Here is an 18,137-nt window from a genome sequence, read left to right as displayed (position 1 = left end):
TCACAGCCCAGCTCACCTCCCCAGGGGCTGAATGTGTGAAAATCTCTCCCCTCCCATGGCTGCCTGCCGCTCCATGTCCCAATCGGACTGGTTCACAGCCCCTCTCTCTGGCTTGCCAGGGTCTCGAGGGATAAAGTCCTGCCTGAGGTTTAGGACACCTGCGTTCTAGTCCCGGTTCTGCTACTGGCCGGCTGGGTGTCCTTGGCCAAGGCCTGTTCCTGCTCTGTGCCTTAGTTTCCCCACCTCTAAAAGTGGGAGGGGCTTTGGGATCTACTGATGGAAACAAAGGTTGGGCAATTCTAATCAATCTCTTTACTTTCCCTGCCCTCCCAGGTTCCCCCCACTTTGTGATGCCTGAATTTGACAAGAGCCCTCCCATGCTCTGCCCACACCATCCCAGTGGGGTTGGGGGTATGACCCACAGTGCTGCCTCCTCTTGGCCAGGGCTGGCTGTCCAGTAGAGATCCCCCATCAGCCTGCAAATTGGCAGGCCTGCCCCTAACCTCAAGATGCGGTTGCACCTGGCTAACGATGATCATCGTTGTCTGGCTGAGTGTCACGGGTCCCTCTGCAGGGAGAGAGGCCTTTGCCTTGGATTTGCCATTATGAAATTTATAAAATCTCCCCTCCACATCCAATTATAACGATATCGGATTTTCACTGCAGCACGGGGTAAGAACTCATCCTCCCGCTCCAAGACCCCAAGCAGCTGCTGCTTGAGCTGAAAGGGGGATCTCCCCATTAGCTCTCTAAGGGACTATGACACATGGAGGTACAGGTCTGTGCTCAGCCAGCAGAGGGCAGAGGTGCATGAGCCAGTCCATTGTCCGGCCTGACTCCTTGCAGCCAGGGATCATTGTATCAATGTCCTGCTGGGTCTTGAAAGGCGCCAGGGGCTCCCTTTGCGCAGCGCTGAACCCCCCTCTCTACCCCGTGATCTCGTCGCCCCCCTCTGCATCTCTCCACCTCGTTCACACCCCCCCTTCGCTGCCCACCCTGGATGGTACCGACTCCGCAGGCTGTAGAGCAAAGCAGGGCACCATCCGCCTCCGTCTAGACAAAACCTGCCCTGACAAAGGCCTAGCGCGATCCCGTGCCGCTGCAGTGTAAACGCCACTCACGCCCCGAGGGGGCAGCCAATCTACCTCCATCTCTTCCATCGACCGAGCGCCGTCTACACGGGGGCTTTGGGGGTTTGGGGTGGACTTTTCACACCCCTAGATGATGTAGAGTTTCCTCTCATAAACCAGTCTCTCATCCTGCCTTGGGGCAGACGGCTAGATTCCAGGTGACGTGACCAGCCCGATATTTCCCTGCATCTGTGCGACATGCAGCCTCAGGTCTAATGCTGAGTTGAGGTTTTGGAGGGGTTGTGACAGCCAAGGCAATTCGCTGCACTGTCTTGGGGAGATCTCCCTGTCTTAGGTTTCTGTATCATTGGGGGGCCAGGGATGGTCTGTAATGCCATGGGAGGTGATCACAGCCCGCTAAGGACTATGAGGGATCAGGCAGATTCACTCCAGAGAGGTACCCCCCACTGGGGAGGCTTGCATATACTGGTTAAAACTGGGTTCCCCAGAGAGCAGCAAACAAAGAAAGGATTTTTGGCTAAATTGCCTGGGTTTAAACTGATCTAGGACCTGCTTTCTGATCCTGCAACACACCGGATCATGAGCCGCAGGGGGGCCCCCAATCCATAGGGAAGGGTTGGAAGGATGGACATGTGCCTGAGGCTGGAGCTGGGTGGATCTCTGGGGAGCTTTTTAGCCCGCGTGTAGGTTTACATGGTTTCTCTCCGTCACGCTGTGACCTGCAGAATAAAGGCGCTTGCTGAGAAAGGGCTGGCGGGTGACCGTGGGGCCATTCTGCAGCCCGTAGCCCCAGAGACGGGAGCTAAGCGTGGCCGTTGGCTCGTTGAGGCCATCTGGCTCACTGGGCGATTGCCAGCACAGGGCAGGGAGCTGCGGAGCCTGGGAACACGCCGGTCAGGAGTGGGAGAGCTGCAGGGCTCTGCCTAAGAGAGGTGATGGCCGAGGAGGCCCCGAAGTGGGAAATGCAGGTGCAGTTTGCCCAGAAATGTGACAGATGCCAGGGTCAGGATGGTCCCCCTGCTGCTGCAACCCCAAACTGAACCCACTGGGCTGCTCTGCACCCTCATCCCAGTGAACCCCCAACCTGACCCCCTCCTGACTGCCCTGCACTCCCCAACCCCAGTGATCACCCGCCCCCCATATTTTCCCAGCACCCCCTCTGCAGCATCCAGTTCTGTCCAATTAACGCAGCCTTTCCCAGCAGGTACTTTCCACGGGTGAACTGAAAGTGAAAGGGAAAGAGGCGAGTGTCTGTGTCTCTGCAGAGGGCCCTGTCTGCCTGTCTCCCTCCCACTGCCCCCGGACGGACGGCGAAATGTCCCGTGGGTCCAGCGCCGGCTTCGATCGCCACATCACCATCTTCTCCCCCGAGGGGCGTCTCTACCAAGTGGGTCAGTCTGTGGGGTGCTGTCTGGGGTGGGGGTGGGGGGTTTGCACGTTCTCATCCCTTGGGATTGAGGCCAGAGCGGGATTGGCGCCCTTGCTCCCAAGCGTGGGGCCTGGAATAATCAACAGGACTCCTGGGTTCTGTCCCTGGCTCTGGGAGGGGAGTAGGGTCTAGTGCTTAGAGCAGGGGGGGTCTGGGAGCCAGGACTCCTGGGTTCTGTCCCCTGATCTGGGAGGGGACTGGGGTCCAGCAGCTAGAATACAGGGTTGGTGTCAGAAATCCTGGGTGCTGGTCCTGGTTCTGAGAAGCAGCAGGGGCTAGAGCAAGGGTGGGCAAACTATGGCCCGCGGCTGGATCCGGCCCCACCAGCTGTTTTAAGCCGGCCCTCGAGCTCCTGCTGGGGAGCAGGGTCTGGGGCTTGCCCTGCTCCTGCGCTCCCCCAGCCCAGGAGCAGGGTCCGGGACCACTCCACGCGGCTCCAAGAAGCAGCATCATGGCCCCCCTCCGGCTCCTACGTGCTCCAATGGCCCCTTCCGGCGCTCCAATGGGAGCTGCAGCAGGGTGGGTGCACCACCCAGAGCCTGCACCCCTGAGCTTCTCCGCACACCCCAACCCCCTGCCCCAGCCCTGATCCTCCTCCTGCCTTCCAAACCCCTCGGTCCCAGCCCAGAGCACCCTCCTACACCCGAAACTCCTCATCCACAGCCCCACCCGCAGCCGGAGCCTTCATCCCCCCCCCACATTCCCCCCGCACCCTACTCCCCCAGCCCAGAGCCCCCTCCCGCACCGCAACCCCAATTCTGTGAGCATTCATGGCTCACCATACAATTTCTATTCCCAGATGTGGCCCTCAGGCCACTAAGTTCGCTCACTCCAGTCTAGTGGTTAGAGCTGGGGAATTAGGAGTCAGGACTCCTGGATTCCATGCCTGAGTCTGGGAGGGGAGGGGATCTAGAGTGGATTAGGACGGGGCGGGGCTGGGAATCAGGACTCCTGGGCTCTATTCCCAACATCATACTGATTTGCCTCAGTTTCCCCATGCACCTGCATGCAGGTTTTTGTCTGTGAAGCCCTGATGGAAAGCCCTTGAGAAGTGCCAGCACCTCCCTCTCTCTTCTTCCATTTACCGATTGCTGTCTCCGGTTGCAGAATATGCCTTCAAAGCCATCAGCCAGGGGGGGCTGACCACCGTGGCCGTGAGGGGGGAGGACTCTGTGGCCATGGTCACCCAGAAAAAAGTGCCGGTAGGAGCCCAGCGTGTCGGGGGAGAGGCCGGAGATCGGGGGGTGGGGGTCAGGCGGGCCCATGGAGCCCTGCATTAACGAAGGCAGCCTTGGCTCTTTGCTGGCGGCCCCGATCCTTGGGCCAGCTGAACCCGCCGTGTGGGGAGCAAGAACACGGGCGCAAGAGCTGGAGTTGGGCCAGAACCCCAAGGCTCATGCCTGGGCTCTCACCCATCATGTGCCACAATCAGCTTGGGGGGGGGGGGCTGTGAGTGCTGTGTGGAGAAAGCACCCACTGCTGGAGCACAGCGCCCCCTAGTGCCACACTGGGGTCAGCACAGACTGGATGGGGAGAGCGCCCCCTGCTGAGCCTCCTGCCCTGCTCCCTGCTGCACAGCGCCCCCTAGTGCCACAGTGGGGCCAGCGCTGACTGCCCCTGCCCCCCGCTCCCTGCCTGATTTCTCTGGAGGCTCCCACCCGGCTCGGCACATGAAGCCTAGGGATGAGCAGGTCCAGCCGTAGGATGCAGGGGCAATTTCCACCTGGGCCCCGGGGCAACCTCCCTCCAGCCTGACCCCCCGGGGCAGCAGGTGACAGGCCGGCACGTCCTGCACTGCAGGGGGAAGGGAAATCACCCGGCGTTGGTGTCTTCACTCCCACCCCTAGGATAAGCTCCTGGATCCCAGCACGGTCACCAACCTGTATCGCTTGACGGAGACCATCGGCTGCGCCATGACTGGCATGAGCGGTAAGCCGGGGCCGGGCTCTGGTTCCCTCCCGGGGATGAATCCTGAACTGGCGTTAGCAATTCCTGGTGACTCCTGCTCTGCGCCCGTCCATGCGGGGTACGAGTCTGGGACCGCACCCGGAACAGGGCCTGGGCCCTGCCCCTCCACCTTCTCGCTCTGGAGTTCGCTGGTTCAATCCCCCACATCCTCCCATGTGGCGGCCTGAAACCAGATCTAGATCTGACCCGGAGACACTTACGCTGGCTGCCCTAAAGTCTGGATCTAGAGAGCAAGGTGCGTGGGGTGATCTCGTCAGGCTGCCCAGCAAGTTTTTCTCCTCTAGAAACACGCTAGCCTGGATGCACTGAGATCTCAAACACATGGTATTACGGCAGCGCCTAGGGGCCACAAGCTGAGATCAGGGCCCGTGTTGTGGGCCCCTCCGTCAAGACCAGGGCCCATGTAGTGCTGCCTAGATCCTCCCCCCAACTGAGATCAGGGCCCTATTTGCCGGGCGCTGCCCAGACCCCCCTCCCCGCCCCCCACACACACACTGAGATCAGGGCCCCTGTTATGATGGGCACTGCCCAGACAAGAGCACGTTATAGTCCCTGCCCCAAGGAGTTCACTCTCTAAATAGCCACAGGCAGGGTGATTATCCCTGTTTTACACATGGGAAAACTGAGGCCTAGAGAGAGGGAGTGACTCGCCCCAGGTGTCTGTGGCAGCCGGCAAGGGGTCAGAACCCTGGTCCTCCAGCTCCGCAGCGGCCAGGCTCTAAGAGGACGACTCTTGGGTGTAGCAGTGTTAGGGCTTTTATCCTGTTTGAGAGCTGTTCGGCCAGCAGAAAGCAACGGACTCATTGAACGATACAGCTCTGATTCCCACTAGCGGTGGGGACAGACAGACACACACACAGAGCAGGACTTAGACCCTCCAGCCTGGGGTGGCAGGGAGCGTGGGAGACACAGACACACACACACACACCCCGTGCTTGTGCCTCATTTGACGGGGGCTCGTTTCCCCGCCCAGCCGACGGCCGGTCCCAGGTGCAGCGCGCCCGGCACGAGGCTGCCAAGTGGAAGTACAAGAAGGGCTACGAGATCCCGGTGGCGATGCTGTGCCGGCGCATGGCTGATATCTCCCAGGTCTACACGCAGAACGCCGAGATGAGACCCCTGGGCTGCTGTGAGTGATGGGGGGCAGGGGAGAGCTCCCCCCCAACATGGACCCACCCAGATTTACCCCTCTTCTTTACCCAACCTCCATCTGTTCCCCACTTAGCCATGCTCACTCAATGACTGATCACCCCCATCCCCTACCCCACTCACAGCCTGCCCCATAACCCCTGACCACCCCTTAACTCAGCCCTCCCTTAATTGCTAACCCCCACACGGCTGCCCCAGCAAACCTGCCAACTTCTTTCCATTCTCCAAATGCCCCCTTCCCCCTTTCCGAAGACCCCAGTGGACCCATATGAGCTCCCCCCACCCTGCCCCTGACTCTATTCCTTTATGGCCACTTCACACTCTGGCTCCAAACTCCCCTGGTTCGGATGGTTTGAGACACAGAATCCCACCCCTTCCCATGAACCCTCCATTCCCGGTTCTGTCGGCAGGTATGATCCTGATCGGGATCGACCAGGAACTGGGGCCCCAGCTGTTTAAATGCGACCCAGCGGGCTACTACTGTGGCTATAAAGCGACCACTGCTGGGGTGAAGCAGACCGAAGTTAACAGCTTCCTGGAGAAGACCTTGAAGAAGAAACAGGGCTCACCTGTGGATCCTGTAGAGGTCAGTGTGTGTGTGCGCACATGTGCCCATGTCTCCTTGCATCCTTGTGCATGTGACTCTAGATGTAATACTGTACATGTGTGTTACCACACAACCGTGCATTACTGTACATGACTGGGTGAATGTATCTCCTTCCTGGAGCAACATGAGCCCTGTGCTGGTACAGATCTATCCGGCTGGTACTAGAATGTATATGCAGTCCCCCACTAACAATCCCACAATGCAACACTCCCTTCAGCGGTGACTTGTCTGGTGAGAGTTTTGAATTCTACGTCCAGGGGTGTCACGACCCATTTAAAAAACTAGCACAGATCGTACAGTGGAAGATTCAGGACCTATGTTATCTGTCTCAGTGATATTTTCGAGAGGGGAATTCCACAGGTCAACCGCATGCAAAGTAGAAAAAGTCTTTTCCTTTTCTTCCTTGGCTGACAGCTGGCGATTACTTGCTTATCAACGGTCCTCTCCATGGACTTCAAGGCCAGTGAGATTGAAGTGGGGATAGTAACATCAGAGCATCCCCAATTCCGGTAAGACCTCTTGGCCTACAAGTTCCTCCCGCCCATTTCCAGAGCGGTCTCGAATTAATAGCACCCTGTCTTGGTGGCTTGCAGGACACTGAGCGAGTATGAGATCGAGCGTCACCTGGTCACCATCGCAGAACGGGAATGACCTCAATAACCACTGAGTCCTTCAGGACAAGAAACCACTTCTGAAAGGGACCCCTCAAAAGCCTGGATCTTAGTTATCACATTAACATGTGGATTCCCCCACAGTAATCCACTTACAGCAGGGCTAATGTCATGATAGCCTGCAGTGCTTTTTAAAATGTTTAATTTAGAACCCGCCTAGTCCAGTTCTTTTCTGACCCCTGTGACCGCTGATGGCCTGAATCATGAGATTTCTCTGTCTCTCTCCGTCAGGCCTTGTCTGTGTTATGGAAAAAGGTGCATTTAGATGCACATGCTTAATCTTTATGGGATGTGTGTAACATTAAGCCAGGGCATAAGTCTTCGCAGCAGCAGCAAGCCCCGTAAAACCAAATACTGTGTCCAGTGCTGATGCTCACAACTCAAGGAGGACGTTGATAAATTGGAGAGGGGTCAGAGAAGAGCCACAAAAATGATTAAAGGATTAGAAAACCTGCCTTGAAGTGACAGACTCAGAATAATCTCTTTAGCTTAACAAAGAGAAAGCGAAGGGGTAAGTAGATCCAGGCTATCAGTACCTCCATGGGAAACAAACATTTAATACTGGGCTCTTCAGTCTAGCAGAGGAAGGTGTAACACGATCCAATGGCTGGAAATTGAAGCTAGACAAATTAAGACTGGAAACAAGGTGTACATTTTTCACAGAGAGGATAGTTAACGCTTGGAACAATCTACTAAGGGCTGTCCACCACTGGCAGTTTTTAAATCAAAACTGGGAGGGAGGACAAGCCGTAATGGGCTTAATCCGCAGCGAGGGAGATTTAGGTGAGATCAGGACAAACTTTCCAACTCTCCGGGGAGTGAAGCTCTGGAACAGGCGTCCCAGGAAGGTCGTGGGATCCCCGTCACTGGAAGGTTTTAAGGACAGGTTGGACTTGCTCCTGCCTCCAGGCCGGGGATGGACTAGACGACCTCCCAAGGTCCCTTCCAGCCCGACTCATCTCGGATTCTGAGTGCTTGGAAAACGCAGCACTCTGTAGGAGCTAATAAGCTGACATCACCCTAGGCAGAGCCAGCATAAAGCCTAGATGTTAGATACATTCCAGGGGCTTTGAAGGATTTAGGAGGTAAAAACGGGCTGGCGTAGCTATTTCAGTATCACAGCCCACTTTGGATACTTGATTCTGGAATAAATGGCTCTACTCCAGAATAGTTACTCCACCCACAAAGTCAAACGATACCAGACTAGCTCGGCTGCAATAGCTCTGCCCGTCAATGCCAAGTGTGGTCTACACTTCCATTGGGTCATGTGCAGGGGTGTGAAAAACTGAATACCTGCCCTAGATACAGCTAGGTGGCTGGAAGAATTCTTCTGTTGACCCAGCAACCACCACCCAGATTAACTACAGCAGCAGAAAAACTGCTTCTGGCTACGCATAAAGCATCTCCACTGCAGCAGCTGGGGTGCCCCTGGTGTAGACAGGGCCAAAGTAGGGCATAACGCTACCAGTGAAAGTCCTGGATACAGAGATCGGGAGCATCTCTTCTCCCAACACAAGAACAAAGGAAGCATTTGAGGAAACTGAAAAGGTAGCAAAGTCAGAACTCTGGAGAGAGAAGCACGTACTGTATGGGGGGCAGCATGCAGGCCTCGATCAGGCATGCATGGCCTAGCGGGTAAACCGCTGGGCTGGACCTCAGGAGCCAGGGGTTCCAGGCCCAGCTCTGCCACTGGCCTGGTGCACGACCTCGGGCAAGTCACGTCCCCTTTCTGTGCCTCAGTTTTCCTGTCTGTAAAATGTGGATAAAATGCTGCTTACCTCCTTTGTGCAGCACTTTGAGCTCTATGGATGGGAAGTGCTATGTAAGAACCAGGTATTATTAGAAATGGACTATGGCAGTGATGCAGCGAGTCCAGTCCTCTGTCCAAACGCCCTGCCCTCCACATAAACACCTGACACGCTGTATAGGTCAAGCAGTAACTTTAATCTCATCCCCCATCACTGGTCAAGAACATACACGATACAGAGAGCGGGATCCAGCAAAAGCAAAGACTGGTGGGGAGAAAGAACACACAGACACAGAACCGTATAAAGTTGAACGACAGCTCACACAAAACTCACAACATAGCTTAAAACCCACACGCACTGGATGAGAGCGATGTGGTATCTGGGTCTTTAGACACAGAGCCAGCTGGGGAAATGAAGAGACAACGCTTACATAGAAAAAGCCATTTCCCTTCCGCTGGAAGAAGAACGCTGCCGAGTTTCTTCAGCCAGCCTCTTCAGTGTGGTGTTCGAGAAGAATCAGCCAGGGAGCAGGTGGCTTTTGGGAGCTAACCTGGCAGGAGCCTCGTGAACAAAAGTGTCCCTCATCCAATGGATCAAAACCCATTTGTGGGGCTGGGCGTCGGTCTGTCCATTCCAAGAACGCCAGGTTTGAGGCCTGATCCACGCAGCAATGTTTGTAACAGTAGAACTAGGTCATTTGTGGGGCGACGGTTTTTGTTTTTACTGATAGCAAGACAGTACAACTGCTAGGGTGGACAGTTAGACTGGTCTAAAGGTGCCTCATATTGGTAAGGCCTATTCCCCTTCCCAGAGGGGAATAAAGCACCTTTGTGTCAATATAACTGCGTGCCCACAGATGGGATTGTACAACTTTAACTAGAAAGACACAAAGAGGCAGTGTGATCTAGTGCATAGAGGACTTGGTGAACCTGGGTTCTTCTCCCAATTTGACCACGGGCCTGCTGGGTGACCGTGGGCAACTCTTTGTGCATCTGTTAAATGGGGACAATGAGACTGACCTCCCTTGTTATCTCCTGCTGCACAGAGCCAGGTGTTGTTGAAGTGCTACAACTTGTGTGTTAGGTAAGCCCTTTAATAATAAGTACGGAGGCCTAGAGGGCTCAATTCTGGTCCACTTGAGAGCTGGGAAAAGTATTATGGACTCTTAACAGTCAGGTCCCTCAGTCCTTCGCACGGGGGCAAGTGAACTAAAAATCCAACCCCATTTCCTAGGGAGGCTCCTGATTCTGGCCCCCCCCCCCCCAGACACATCCAGAACCTCATTATCCCACCCCCACCTCCTGGTACTGAGATCACATTAAGATGCTCAGAGCTTGAGAATTAACCCCCGCCCCCTAAAAAACAGAGAGCCCCAATCTCCCCTTACATTTTGGCCTGTGTTTTCATTTACAAGACGCATGAGAATGTAAAGGAGAAAACAGCAGCCTCGTTGAATGAGGAGGATTTTGTTTAGAATTAGATCCTTTCTCCCCACACCTTTCCAAACCACAAATGGAATGGGGGGGGGGGGAGGAAGTAGGTCTTACTAATAAACTATCTGTAACTAATGCAGCCAGTTTCTAAATCAAGTCACAGGTCTGCCTAGGGCAGCTCTTACAAAATTACCCCGTTCCCCGCCCGCCCGGCAAACAGAAGCAATTTCAGACAGCACAGCACAGCACCCAGCGGTCCCATCTCCATGGCATTAGACACAAAGATCAGAGCTAGTTGGGAATTTGACAAACCATTTTTCCCCCTGGAAAAAAACCCACATCAATTTGTCAGAGCCAAAGCTACTTGTGAACAGGGCCGCTTTGGCTGACTTGCTCAATTCAAAACATTGAGGGAGTGTTGGGGGTGAAGCCATCCTGTTTCAACAAGTTTCCAGTTTTGTCATCAAAACAACTTTTGGTTTTGAAATGAATAAATTCAGACGACAGAACGATCAAAATCTAACAACGCAAATGAAATTATTTTCAGCCGTTCCGCTTGTGAAAGGCCGAGGTGGGAGTTTTCAGCCCAATTTGGAGCAGGCAAATTTGTTGATCTCTAAAAACGTTATGGGATGGGAAAACTGCTTCCCACACAGCTCCAGAAGAGACCTCATTGACACCCAGCGCCGAGGATACCATGAACAAGGCTTTACAGCCAGTCAGCGGGCACCGAGGAAGAAAACCGACTCCTTGGGGAAAGGAATGAAGATGGTCCCACCCTGCAGTACTGGCTGAGCTGCTAAAAAGCCAAGATTGGCCCGTATGGACACAGATGCATCTTGGACCCTATACACAGGTACAAGAGACGCGCGGTTCCTACACCAGACAGGGCACAGGCACCGTCCCTCCTTCTCCATGTCTGACCCAAATCAGACAGCTCCAAACACACCTTGACTCTTTCTAACCTCTCGCCCCCACCTTTGAGATCTAAAAGGTCTCACTCTTTGGCCTCTCTTCCCTCCTCTTCCTCACTCTGTCACTCCCTCTGCTCATAACAGACCCCACCCCCATTCTTTCCACCAGCCTCATCTCTCATCTGCACCTCCTGTGAATTCCTCCCCGACCCTGCCTGTTTCAATCCACCTACCCTACACCGGAGCTCTTGCCCTGACTCGGCTGATAGATCCTAAACGCTAGCAGAGGCTCAGATTTTCAAGAGCACCCACCGATCCTCGGCCTTACGGCTGCAGGAGGAGACCAGGGCTGCACGGCGCTCGTGAAAATCCATCCACCTCATTTAGCTGCTTAGATAGGGTCGGATTCTTTTTAGCTGTTCCCAAGTACTAAATCCAACTGGACTTAGGCGGTGCTCAGTGCTTCTCAAGATAAAAGCAAACAGGCCCAAGGCATTTGAAAGACAGCTAAAACCCAGCCGGAAATGTGACACATTCTGTGCAGCTCCACACTGACCCAAATTGCTTGGTTATGTGAACAGCATCTGTGGACTCCAGCAGGACCCCTTGCATAGGTAGGGATGACGCTCCCGCTTCGAATGCAAAGGACAAGTGGCTCGACAGGGCAAAGGATACAGTGAGCAGAGGAATCCTGCCGACAATCCATCCCAGCTGCGACTGCAAAGAGCAGCAGGTGCTGAAATACCATTTTTTTATTTTAACGTAATCAAAATAACTCGATATAAACTGACTAAGCTAAGAAACACAGAAGAAAACGAACAAGGGAGAGGGGGAAAGATAAACGGATTAGATCAAGGCCCTGGTGAACTGTGGCTACCGCTTCCAAGTAGCAGGAGCTTTATACTGAGCATTGCCAGAAACCGCAGCTTTTGGATAAATAGTCGGAACTAGCTGGGAATGGAGAGATTGAGCCACTGCCAAACTTCTTCCCACAACGGCAGAGCAGGACGCGAGTCTTTTACGGAGAGGTTCGCTGCCACAATGGGTAATGGCTCACGCTGCAGGGGATGCCGGCCCGGCCCCGTCAGTTCTTATAGTGTCCACTGTTGATGACGATGTCGTCGTATTCCTCCTGAAAAACAGGAGAGCTTAGATATGGCGGGATCGAAGGGGGTGTGGGCGTTTAGAGACTGTTACGCAGCAGGTGGGAAGGGCCAGATTAAAACTACACACACAAAATCTGCCATTGCTGCCAATGCCCCATGTTCAGGTTTCTTCCCTTCTTGCATTAGGCTCATAAAGCCTAAGGCAAGAAGGGACGACTGTGATCAAGTCTGACTTCCTGTAAAACGCAGGCCCTGGAGTGGCCCTGAATTAATTGCTGTTTGAACAACAGCAGATTTGGGAGGGAGGGGGGCCTCCAATTTTGATTTAAAATCATTGTCAGTGATGGAGAATCCATCACAGCTCTAGGAAAATTAAGGACTATCCTGAAGCTAGACAAGTCTGAATGCTTCAATTTCCAACCGCTAGATCATCTACTGTCAAATTTCTTACACCCACGTAGCAGTGCTTAATTTGTGCTAGGGCTTTAGGCTTGGCAATTCATAGCACCGGCATCTCAGGGCTTGCCACGTCAGTCATGAATGTTTAAAAACATTGCACCTCTTTTACTACAAATTAAGCACTGCGATGTACGTACTTACAAACCAATACAATCACCCCGTAACCTGGTCTGTGTTAATCCAAATAGACCAGAGACTCGAGGAACTCAATCCCTTTGAAACGAGAATCCCCTGCTGGTGAAAGACCCCTTTGGTCTGCACTGCTGCCAATCGCAATGCCAGCTTCTCCACCGTGTTTTAGAGGGACCCATTCTAAGCGGGGGGGTTCAGTCTCTGTGGATCCCGTTTGATCTTCAGCGTCCACTAGGCTTACCCAGGAGGGGGCTGGTTAGTGGCAGAGCGAACTAGGAACCAGGCTGAGACCTGCCAATTCGTTCCACATGAGGGATGCTACATAGCTAGTGAATGGGAATGGCTTTTCAGTACTGCTGTCTAGGCCTCAAGTCCCCCATCGCTCCTAGAGGGGGAAGGGTTGCTCTAGGACAGAGATGAGCTACACTTGCAAGGGGTGAAGCTTGGCCTGGGTTCGCCCAGGTGGCAGCTGCGCTCCAGCCTCCTGTGGGGTTAATTCAGCACCCCCACCCCACTCACGTCGCTGCTCTCAGCAAGGCTCTCCTCCGAATCCCAGTCGGGCTCCTCTGAGCCGAACTCCCGGAGAAGCTGCAAGACCTTTTGGTTGGGCCTGTGTACGGCGCTATAGATGGGGGTGTAGCCGACGTACATCCGGGCCCTCGGGTCTGCTCCAGCACGCAACAGACACTCCACTACTTCCGGGCTCTGCGACTCCACTGCCAAGTGGAGGGGACTCCGGCCACAGCTCAGCTCCTGCCAGCGGTGGACAGACAAGTCAGCGAGGCTGCCATGGAGTACTCGGGGAAGGATAAAGCCTTCCGATCTCTTCCCACCCCTCCCCGTAGACGATCCACCCCAGCGCCCAGTACTAACCGCCTTGTTGAGATCGGCTCCGGCACCCACAAGGAGCTTGACCACTTCGAGGTCTTTCCGCAGGACAGCCACATGCAGCGGCGTGTAACCTGTGGAAATCAAGAGTGGTCAACCCTACAAGTTGATTTCTGTCTCCCTCAGGCCACCTAGCAACCTATTGGTGGACCAGCTGGCTGCTGTCATGGCAGCACGAGAGGACTGTTCGCCCTGCTATGGGGGGGGGGGGGGGAAGACAAGACTAGAGGGATCTTTTATGGAGCAGTCTCATTGATTTCTTCGCTCCAGTCATGTCTGGCAGCAGGGAGTTCCACAGGTTAACTATAGGCTACACAACAGACTATGTATCCATCCAGCATGTTGCCTTTTGGTTTTTGTCACCCCCAAAGTGGCAGGCCTCACTCTCAGTTAAGCCACTTCTGCACTTGGGGAAAACAGGCAAGGAAGTCATTTTGGTGATGGCCAAATTCTGGTGTTCTCTGGCTCTTGGGTATGTTAGAGAAGCCTCAGGGCTGCTCTAACTTATGTTTGGTCCTCCACAGGCTCAGAGGGAGCAGAGCATAGATGGAGCACAACATGCTCTGGCCACGGGAGCTGGGCTGGTGCCAGGCTGTTATGCCAACTCCATATTGGCTGGGGAAGGAAAGGAGGGCGAGAACGCTCATGACAAAAGTCTGATGTGTAACAGGCCCAATGCATTTCCCAGGTGGGTGACGAGAGTCTCCATACCATCATAATTGGTGCAGTCCAACTGAGTGCAGGCATCATTCCCCTCGCAGGGCCTGTGCCCACTCAGCGATGTCAGGAGCCACCGTGCGCAGTCCTGCCAGCCCTCCCGGCATGCCAGGTGCAGCGCGGTGTGGCCAGCTTTCTCCTGCACGCAGAGCCCCGCCCCGGCTGCCATCAGCTTGCGGACAAAGTTGGAGGCACCGAGAATGACTGCGATGTGCAGTGCCGTCTGGAGAAGGGCAGCGAGAGGGGGGGGGGCGTGAGAAAGCTCAAGGTAGGTCTCCCCTAAAAGGGGCCTACCCTACCGTCATCAACAGCACTAGAGATCACTTCTTTCAGTGGTTTTCACCCCAACTTCTCCCAAACAGCTTTGAACCCTATACCCCAGGAACAGTGCTGAAATGCAGCCACCTCTGGGCAGGAGGGCAGCAGCCAACTGCACAAGAGGGACAGGAATTTTAGCCAAGGACACCAGGGTAAATCCACTATTCTCACAAAAGCTGCCTGTAATACTCGGGCACAGTAGGGGACAAGGTTATATCCTCCCTGTGCACGAGGAGCTGCATGGAAGTCAGTTTATCTGCCTGGGATGAGCGAAGACCCCAGAATGAGTGCAGATCAGCTGATGTCCTGAAACAAAGCCTTCCCTGACTCCGTATGTGCTTTGGTCCACTGCTGTCAAACCCCCCCACTTGCTCCCCATCCCCCTGCCACAAAAGGGGCAGATGTGTTTTGATGTCAACCCCTGTCAACACTTATTTTGCAGTAGCATCTCCATCAGGTTGGGACTCTATCCTGCTAGGTGCAGAACACACACAAAGCTAGGAACAGTCCCTGCCCCAAAGAGATTGTTGTGCTCTGAAACACTCTTCCCTCCTCCCACAAGTCCTTTAAGATGCTGAGGGGTTTTTAACATGGGGTTGTTTCATTTTCTAACCAGCACCCCAAGCATTCCATAAAGGAGGTGGCATCGTGCAGGGACCAGACTGGGAGCCAGTACTCCCGAGTTCTGCCCCCCCCGACTTGCTGTGGAATCTTCAGGCAAGCCAATTTGCCCCCTCGTGCCTCAATTTCCCCACTGGAAAATGGAGGATGATACAGACAGAAAATGCTCCAGTCTCGGCCCAACCTGGCCCAGGTCGTTCTGCAGATCCAAGTATTCCGTCCCAGCCGTGTACTGCAAGATAGAATCCAGAAAGGCCTCGTGTTCGTGAATCACAGCCAGGTGGAGAGCTCTGGGGAGAGAAGAACAGATACCACTCCAAGCAAAATGAAAAAGCGGTACCGCGCAACTGGCCGAAAATACCGCACCTGAAAGGGAAGCGAAGCGACGCGATAAGCAAGCAGAGGAATGGATTTAGTCAGCAAAGAGAGAGCACGTACCAAGGAGCTGGGGATATAGCAGGGAGGCCATAGGGCAAATCTTGTACGAGTGTGGGCAACGGCAAAAGCTGCCAGCGGGGACCGAGTTGCAGATGCCGTCTAAAGCGTCCCGGGACCCAGAGGCCAGGGATTGAGGGCCACGGTCAGAGGAGACAGCACTGACATAGCAGGGGGGGGTCTGCAGTTTAGGGCTCAAGCACATCAACAAAGTGGCGTGTCCGAAGTCCGAAACTAGAGCAGAGAGCAGGCTGTGGGCCAGGACCGAGGCGCACGGGGGGAGCCAACGACTCAGACCCCCCCCATGCTGCACTTTCACGGCCAAAATGCGAAGTTAGGACGGGAGCGCCCGGCTGGAGCCCAGCTGTCCGAGGGGCGCGGCCCCAGACTTGGCTTCCACATAAGGCCGCCCCCAGGCCGGGGCCCCGTTTTGGAGACGGGGCGGGGGGGAGAACGGGGCCCGAGCCGGGGCCGTTCCCGGGACAGGGCCCCCGCCATCCGAGGAGGGGGCTGCGGCGAGAGGGGGCCTGGCCGGCGGGGGGGGGGACGCCGAAGCCAGAGGGCGGCCCCGGGGGGGGGGCGAACAAAGCAGGCGCCCGCACACTTACGTATCCCCCTCCTCGGTCACGAAGCCCAGGACGTGGCGCAGCCAGGCCCCGGGGGCCGCCGCCGGCGCCTCCCCGGCCCCGGGCGCGGGGTCCCCGAGCCGCACGGCCCCCACGCCCTGGGCGAGCGCCCCCACCGCCTGCCCCACGGCCGCCCCCCAGCCGGCTTCCTCCTCGCCCAGGGCAGAGTCCAGGCGCTCGGAGACCGGCGCGCAGGCCTCGGGGGTCACGGGGCGCCCCCCGGGGCAGGGCTCAGGGGTCACGGGGAGGCCCGTGGCGGGGAGCGGGGGCTTCTCCTGGGGGGCCCCCAGGCCGTCCTGGATCTGGCTCAGCTGCCCCTCGCTCAGGGAGCCCAGGCCGCTGTCGCACCAGTCCTCGCCCGCCTCCGGCCGCTTGGCCTCCCCGAGCGCGGCCGGCGGGGCCCGCGGCTGCAGCGCCGCCATGACTGTGGGACCCGCCCTAACCCTGCGGCCCGCGGCGCGCCGCTGCCATGCCCGGCCCGGCGCCGCTGGCTCCGGCTGCGCCCGCCGAGGGGATCTCGGGGCCCGGGAATTCCCCGCGCCCCAGCCAATCCCCGCCGGGCGCCCTGGGGCGGGGGCAGGCTGGGAGCTGTAGTCCTGGGGCGCGGGGCAGGCTGGGAGCTGTAGTCCTGGGGCGGGGGCACGCTGGGGAAAGGGGACGAGGCGCGGGGCATGCTGGGAGTTGTAGTCCTGGGGCGGGGGCAGGCTGGGGAAAGGGGCCGAGGCGCGGGGCACGCTGGGAGTTGTAGTCCTGGGGCGGGGGCAAACTGGGAGCTGTAGTCCTGGGGCGGGGGCAGGCTGGGGAAAGGGGGCGAGGCGAGGGGCACGCTGGGAGTTGTAGTCCTGGGGCGGGGGCAGGCTGGGGAAAGGGGCCGAGGCGCGGGGCACGCTGGGAGTTGTAGTCCTGGGGCGGGGGCACGCTGGGGAAAGGGGGCGAGGCGCTGGGCATGCTGGGAGTTGTAGTCCTGGGGCGCGGGGCAAGCTGGGAGCTGTAGTCCTGGGGCGCGGGGCAGGTTGGGAGCTCTAGTCCTGGGGCGCGGGGCAGGCTGGGAGCTGTAGTCCTGGGGCGCGGGGCAGGCTGGGAGCTCTAGTCCTGGGGCGGGGGCAGGCTGGGGAAAAGGGGGCGAGGCGAGGGGCACGCTGGGAGTTGTAGTCCTGGGGCGGGGGCACGCTGGGGAAAGGGGGCGAGGCGCTGGGCAGGCTGGGAGCTGTAGTCCTGGGGCGGGGGCAAGCTGGGAGCTGTAGTCCTGGGGCGGGGGCACGCTGGGGAAAGGGGACGAGGCGCGGGGCATGCTGGGAGTTGTAGTCCTGGGGCGCGGGGCAAGCTGGGAGCTGTAGTCCTGGGGCGCGGGGCAGGTTGGGAGCTCTAGTCCTGGGGCGCGGGGCAGGCTGGGAGCTGTAGTCCTGGGGCGCGGGGCAGGCTGGGAGCTCTAGTCCTGGGGCGGGGGCAGGCTGGGGAAAGGGGGCGAGGCGAGGGGCACGCTGGGAGTTGTAGTCCTGGGGCGGGGGCACGCTGGGGAAAGGGGGCGAGGCGCTGGGCAGGCTGGGAGCTGTAGTCCTGGGGCGGGGGCAAGCTGGGAGCTGTAGTCCTGGGGCGGGGGCAGGCTGGGGAAAGGGGGCGAGGCGCGGGGCAGGCTGGGAGCTGTAGTCCTGGGGCGCGGGGCAGGCTGGGAGCTGTAGTCCTGGGGCGGGGGCACGCTGGGGAAAGGGGGCGAGGCGCTGGGCAGGCTGGGAGCTGTAGTCCTGGGGCGCGGGGCAAGCTGGGAGCTGTAGTCCTGGGGCGGGGGCAGGCTGGGGAAAGGGGGCGAGGCGCGGGGCAGGCTGGG

At 57.1% G+C, this 18,137-nt stretch overlaps 2 protein-coding genes across 4 annotated transcripts; one reads left to right on the top strand and one right to left on the bottom strand.

Annotated features, from left to right (window-relative positions):
* Positions 1 to 2,321: 2,321 nt before the first annotated feature.
* On the top strand, positions 2,322 to 7,066 carry LOC119847097 (proteasome subunit alpha type-6-like). Of its 2 annotated transcripts, none has more exons than XM_038381494.2 (7): positions 2,322 to 2,482; positions 3,628 to 3,722; positions 4,368 to 4,449; positions 5,462 to 5,617; positions 6,048 to 6,223; positions 6,659 to 6,753; positions 6,838 to 7,066. In XM_038381494.2, the coding sequence occupies exons 1-7, from the start codon at positions 2,407 to 2,409 to the stop codon at positions 6,893 to 6,895; spliced, it is 738 nt and encodes a 245-aa protein (XP_038237422.1). In that variant the 5' UTR covers positions 2,322 to 2,406; the 3' UTR covers positions 6,896 to 7,066. The 2 variants fall into 2 exon arrangements, with proteins under 2 accessions (XP_038237422.1, XP_038237423.1); XM_038381495.2 differs by having other exon boundaries at positions 2,351 to 2,482; positions 3,533 to 3,722.
* Positions 7,067 to 8,838: 1,772 nt separating this feature from the next.
* On the bottom strand, positions 8,839 to 16,880 carry NFKBIB (NFKB inhibitor beta). 2 transcript variants are annotated; one of them, XR_006276768.1, is made up of 7 exons: positions 16,295 to 16,880; positions 15,436 to 15,541; positions 14,307 to 14,535; positions 13,581 to 13,669; positions 13,227 to 13,460; positions 11,686 to 12,142; positions 8,839 to 9,318 (listed from the first exon to the last, which is right to left on the bottom strand). XR_006276768.1 is itself a non-coding variant. In XM_038381492.2 (6 exons), exons 1-6 carry the CDS (start codon positions 16,732 to 16,734, stop codon positions 12,095 to 12,097), a joined length of 1,146 nt encoding a protein of 381 aa, XP_038237420.1. In that variant the 5' UTR covers positions 16,735 to 16,880; the 3' UTR covers positions 9,386 to 12,094. The 2 variants fall into 2 exon arrangements, 1 of the variants encoding a protein (XP_038237420.1); XM_038381492.2 differs by lacking the exon at positions 8,839 to 9,318 and having other exon boundaries at positions 9,386 to 12,142.
* Between the last annotated feature and the right edge of the window lie 1,257 nt (positions 16,881 to 18,137).

The sequence above is a fragment of the Dermochelys coriacea genome, chromosome 23 (assembly GCF_009764565.3).
Source record: "Dermochelys coriacea isolate rDerCor1 chromosome 23, rDerCor1.pri.v4, whole genome shotgun sequence".
Classification (NCBI taxonomy): domain Eukaryota; kingdom Metazoa; phylum Chordata; order Testudines; family Dermochelyidae; genus Dermochelys; species Dermochelys coriacea.
This window is presented reverse-complemented; position numbering and strand designations above follow the sequence as displayed.

Excerpts from the sequence above, each read along its gene's own strand:
- LOC119847097 (XM_038381494.2), top strand. The coding sequence starts at position 2,407 with ATGTCCCGTGGGTCCAGCGCCGGCTTCGATCGCCACATCACCATCTTC. Across the intron at positions 4,450-5,461 it reads CGCCATGACTGGCATGAGCG|CCGACGGCCGGTCCCAGGTG; the intron begins GTAAGCCGGGGC and ends TTCCCCGCCCAG. Across the intron at positions 6,754-6,837 it reads TCAGAGCATCCCCAATTCCG|GACACTGAGCGAGTATGAGA; the intron begins GTAAGACCTCTT and ends GGTGGCTTGCAG.
- NFKBIB (XM_038381492.2), bottom strand. The coding sequence starts at position 16,734 with ATGGCGGCGCTGCAGCCGCGGGCCCCGCCGGCCGCGCTCGGGGAGGCC. Across the intron at positions 15,542-16,294 it reads GTGACCGAGGAGGGGGATAC|AGCTCTCCACCTGGCTGTGA; the intron begins GTAAGTGTGCGG and ends TTCTCTCCCCAG. Across the intron at positions 12,143-13,226 it reads GCCTTGCTGAGAGCAGCGAC|GAGGAATACGACGACATCGT; the intron begins GTGAGTGGGGTG and ends CCTGTTTTTCAG.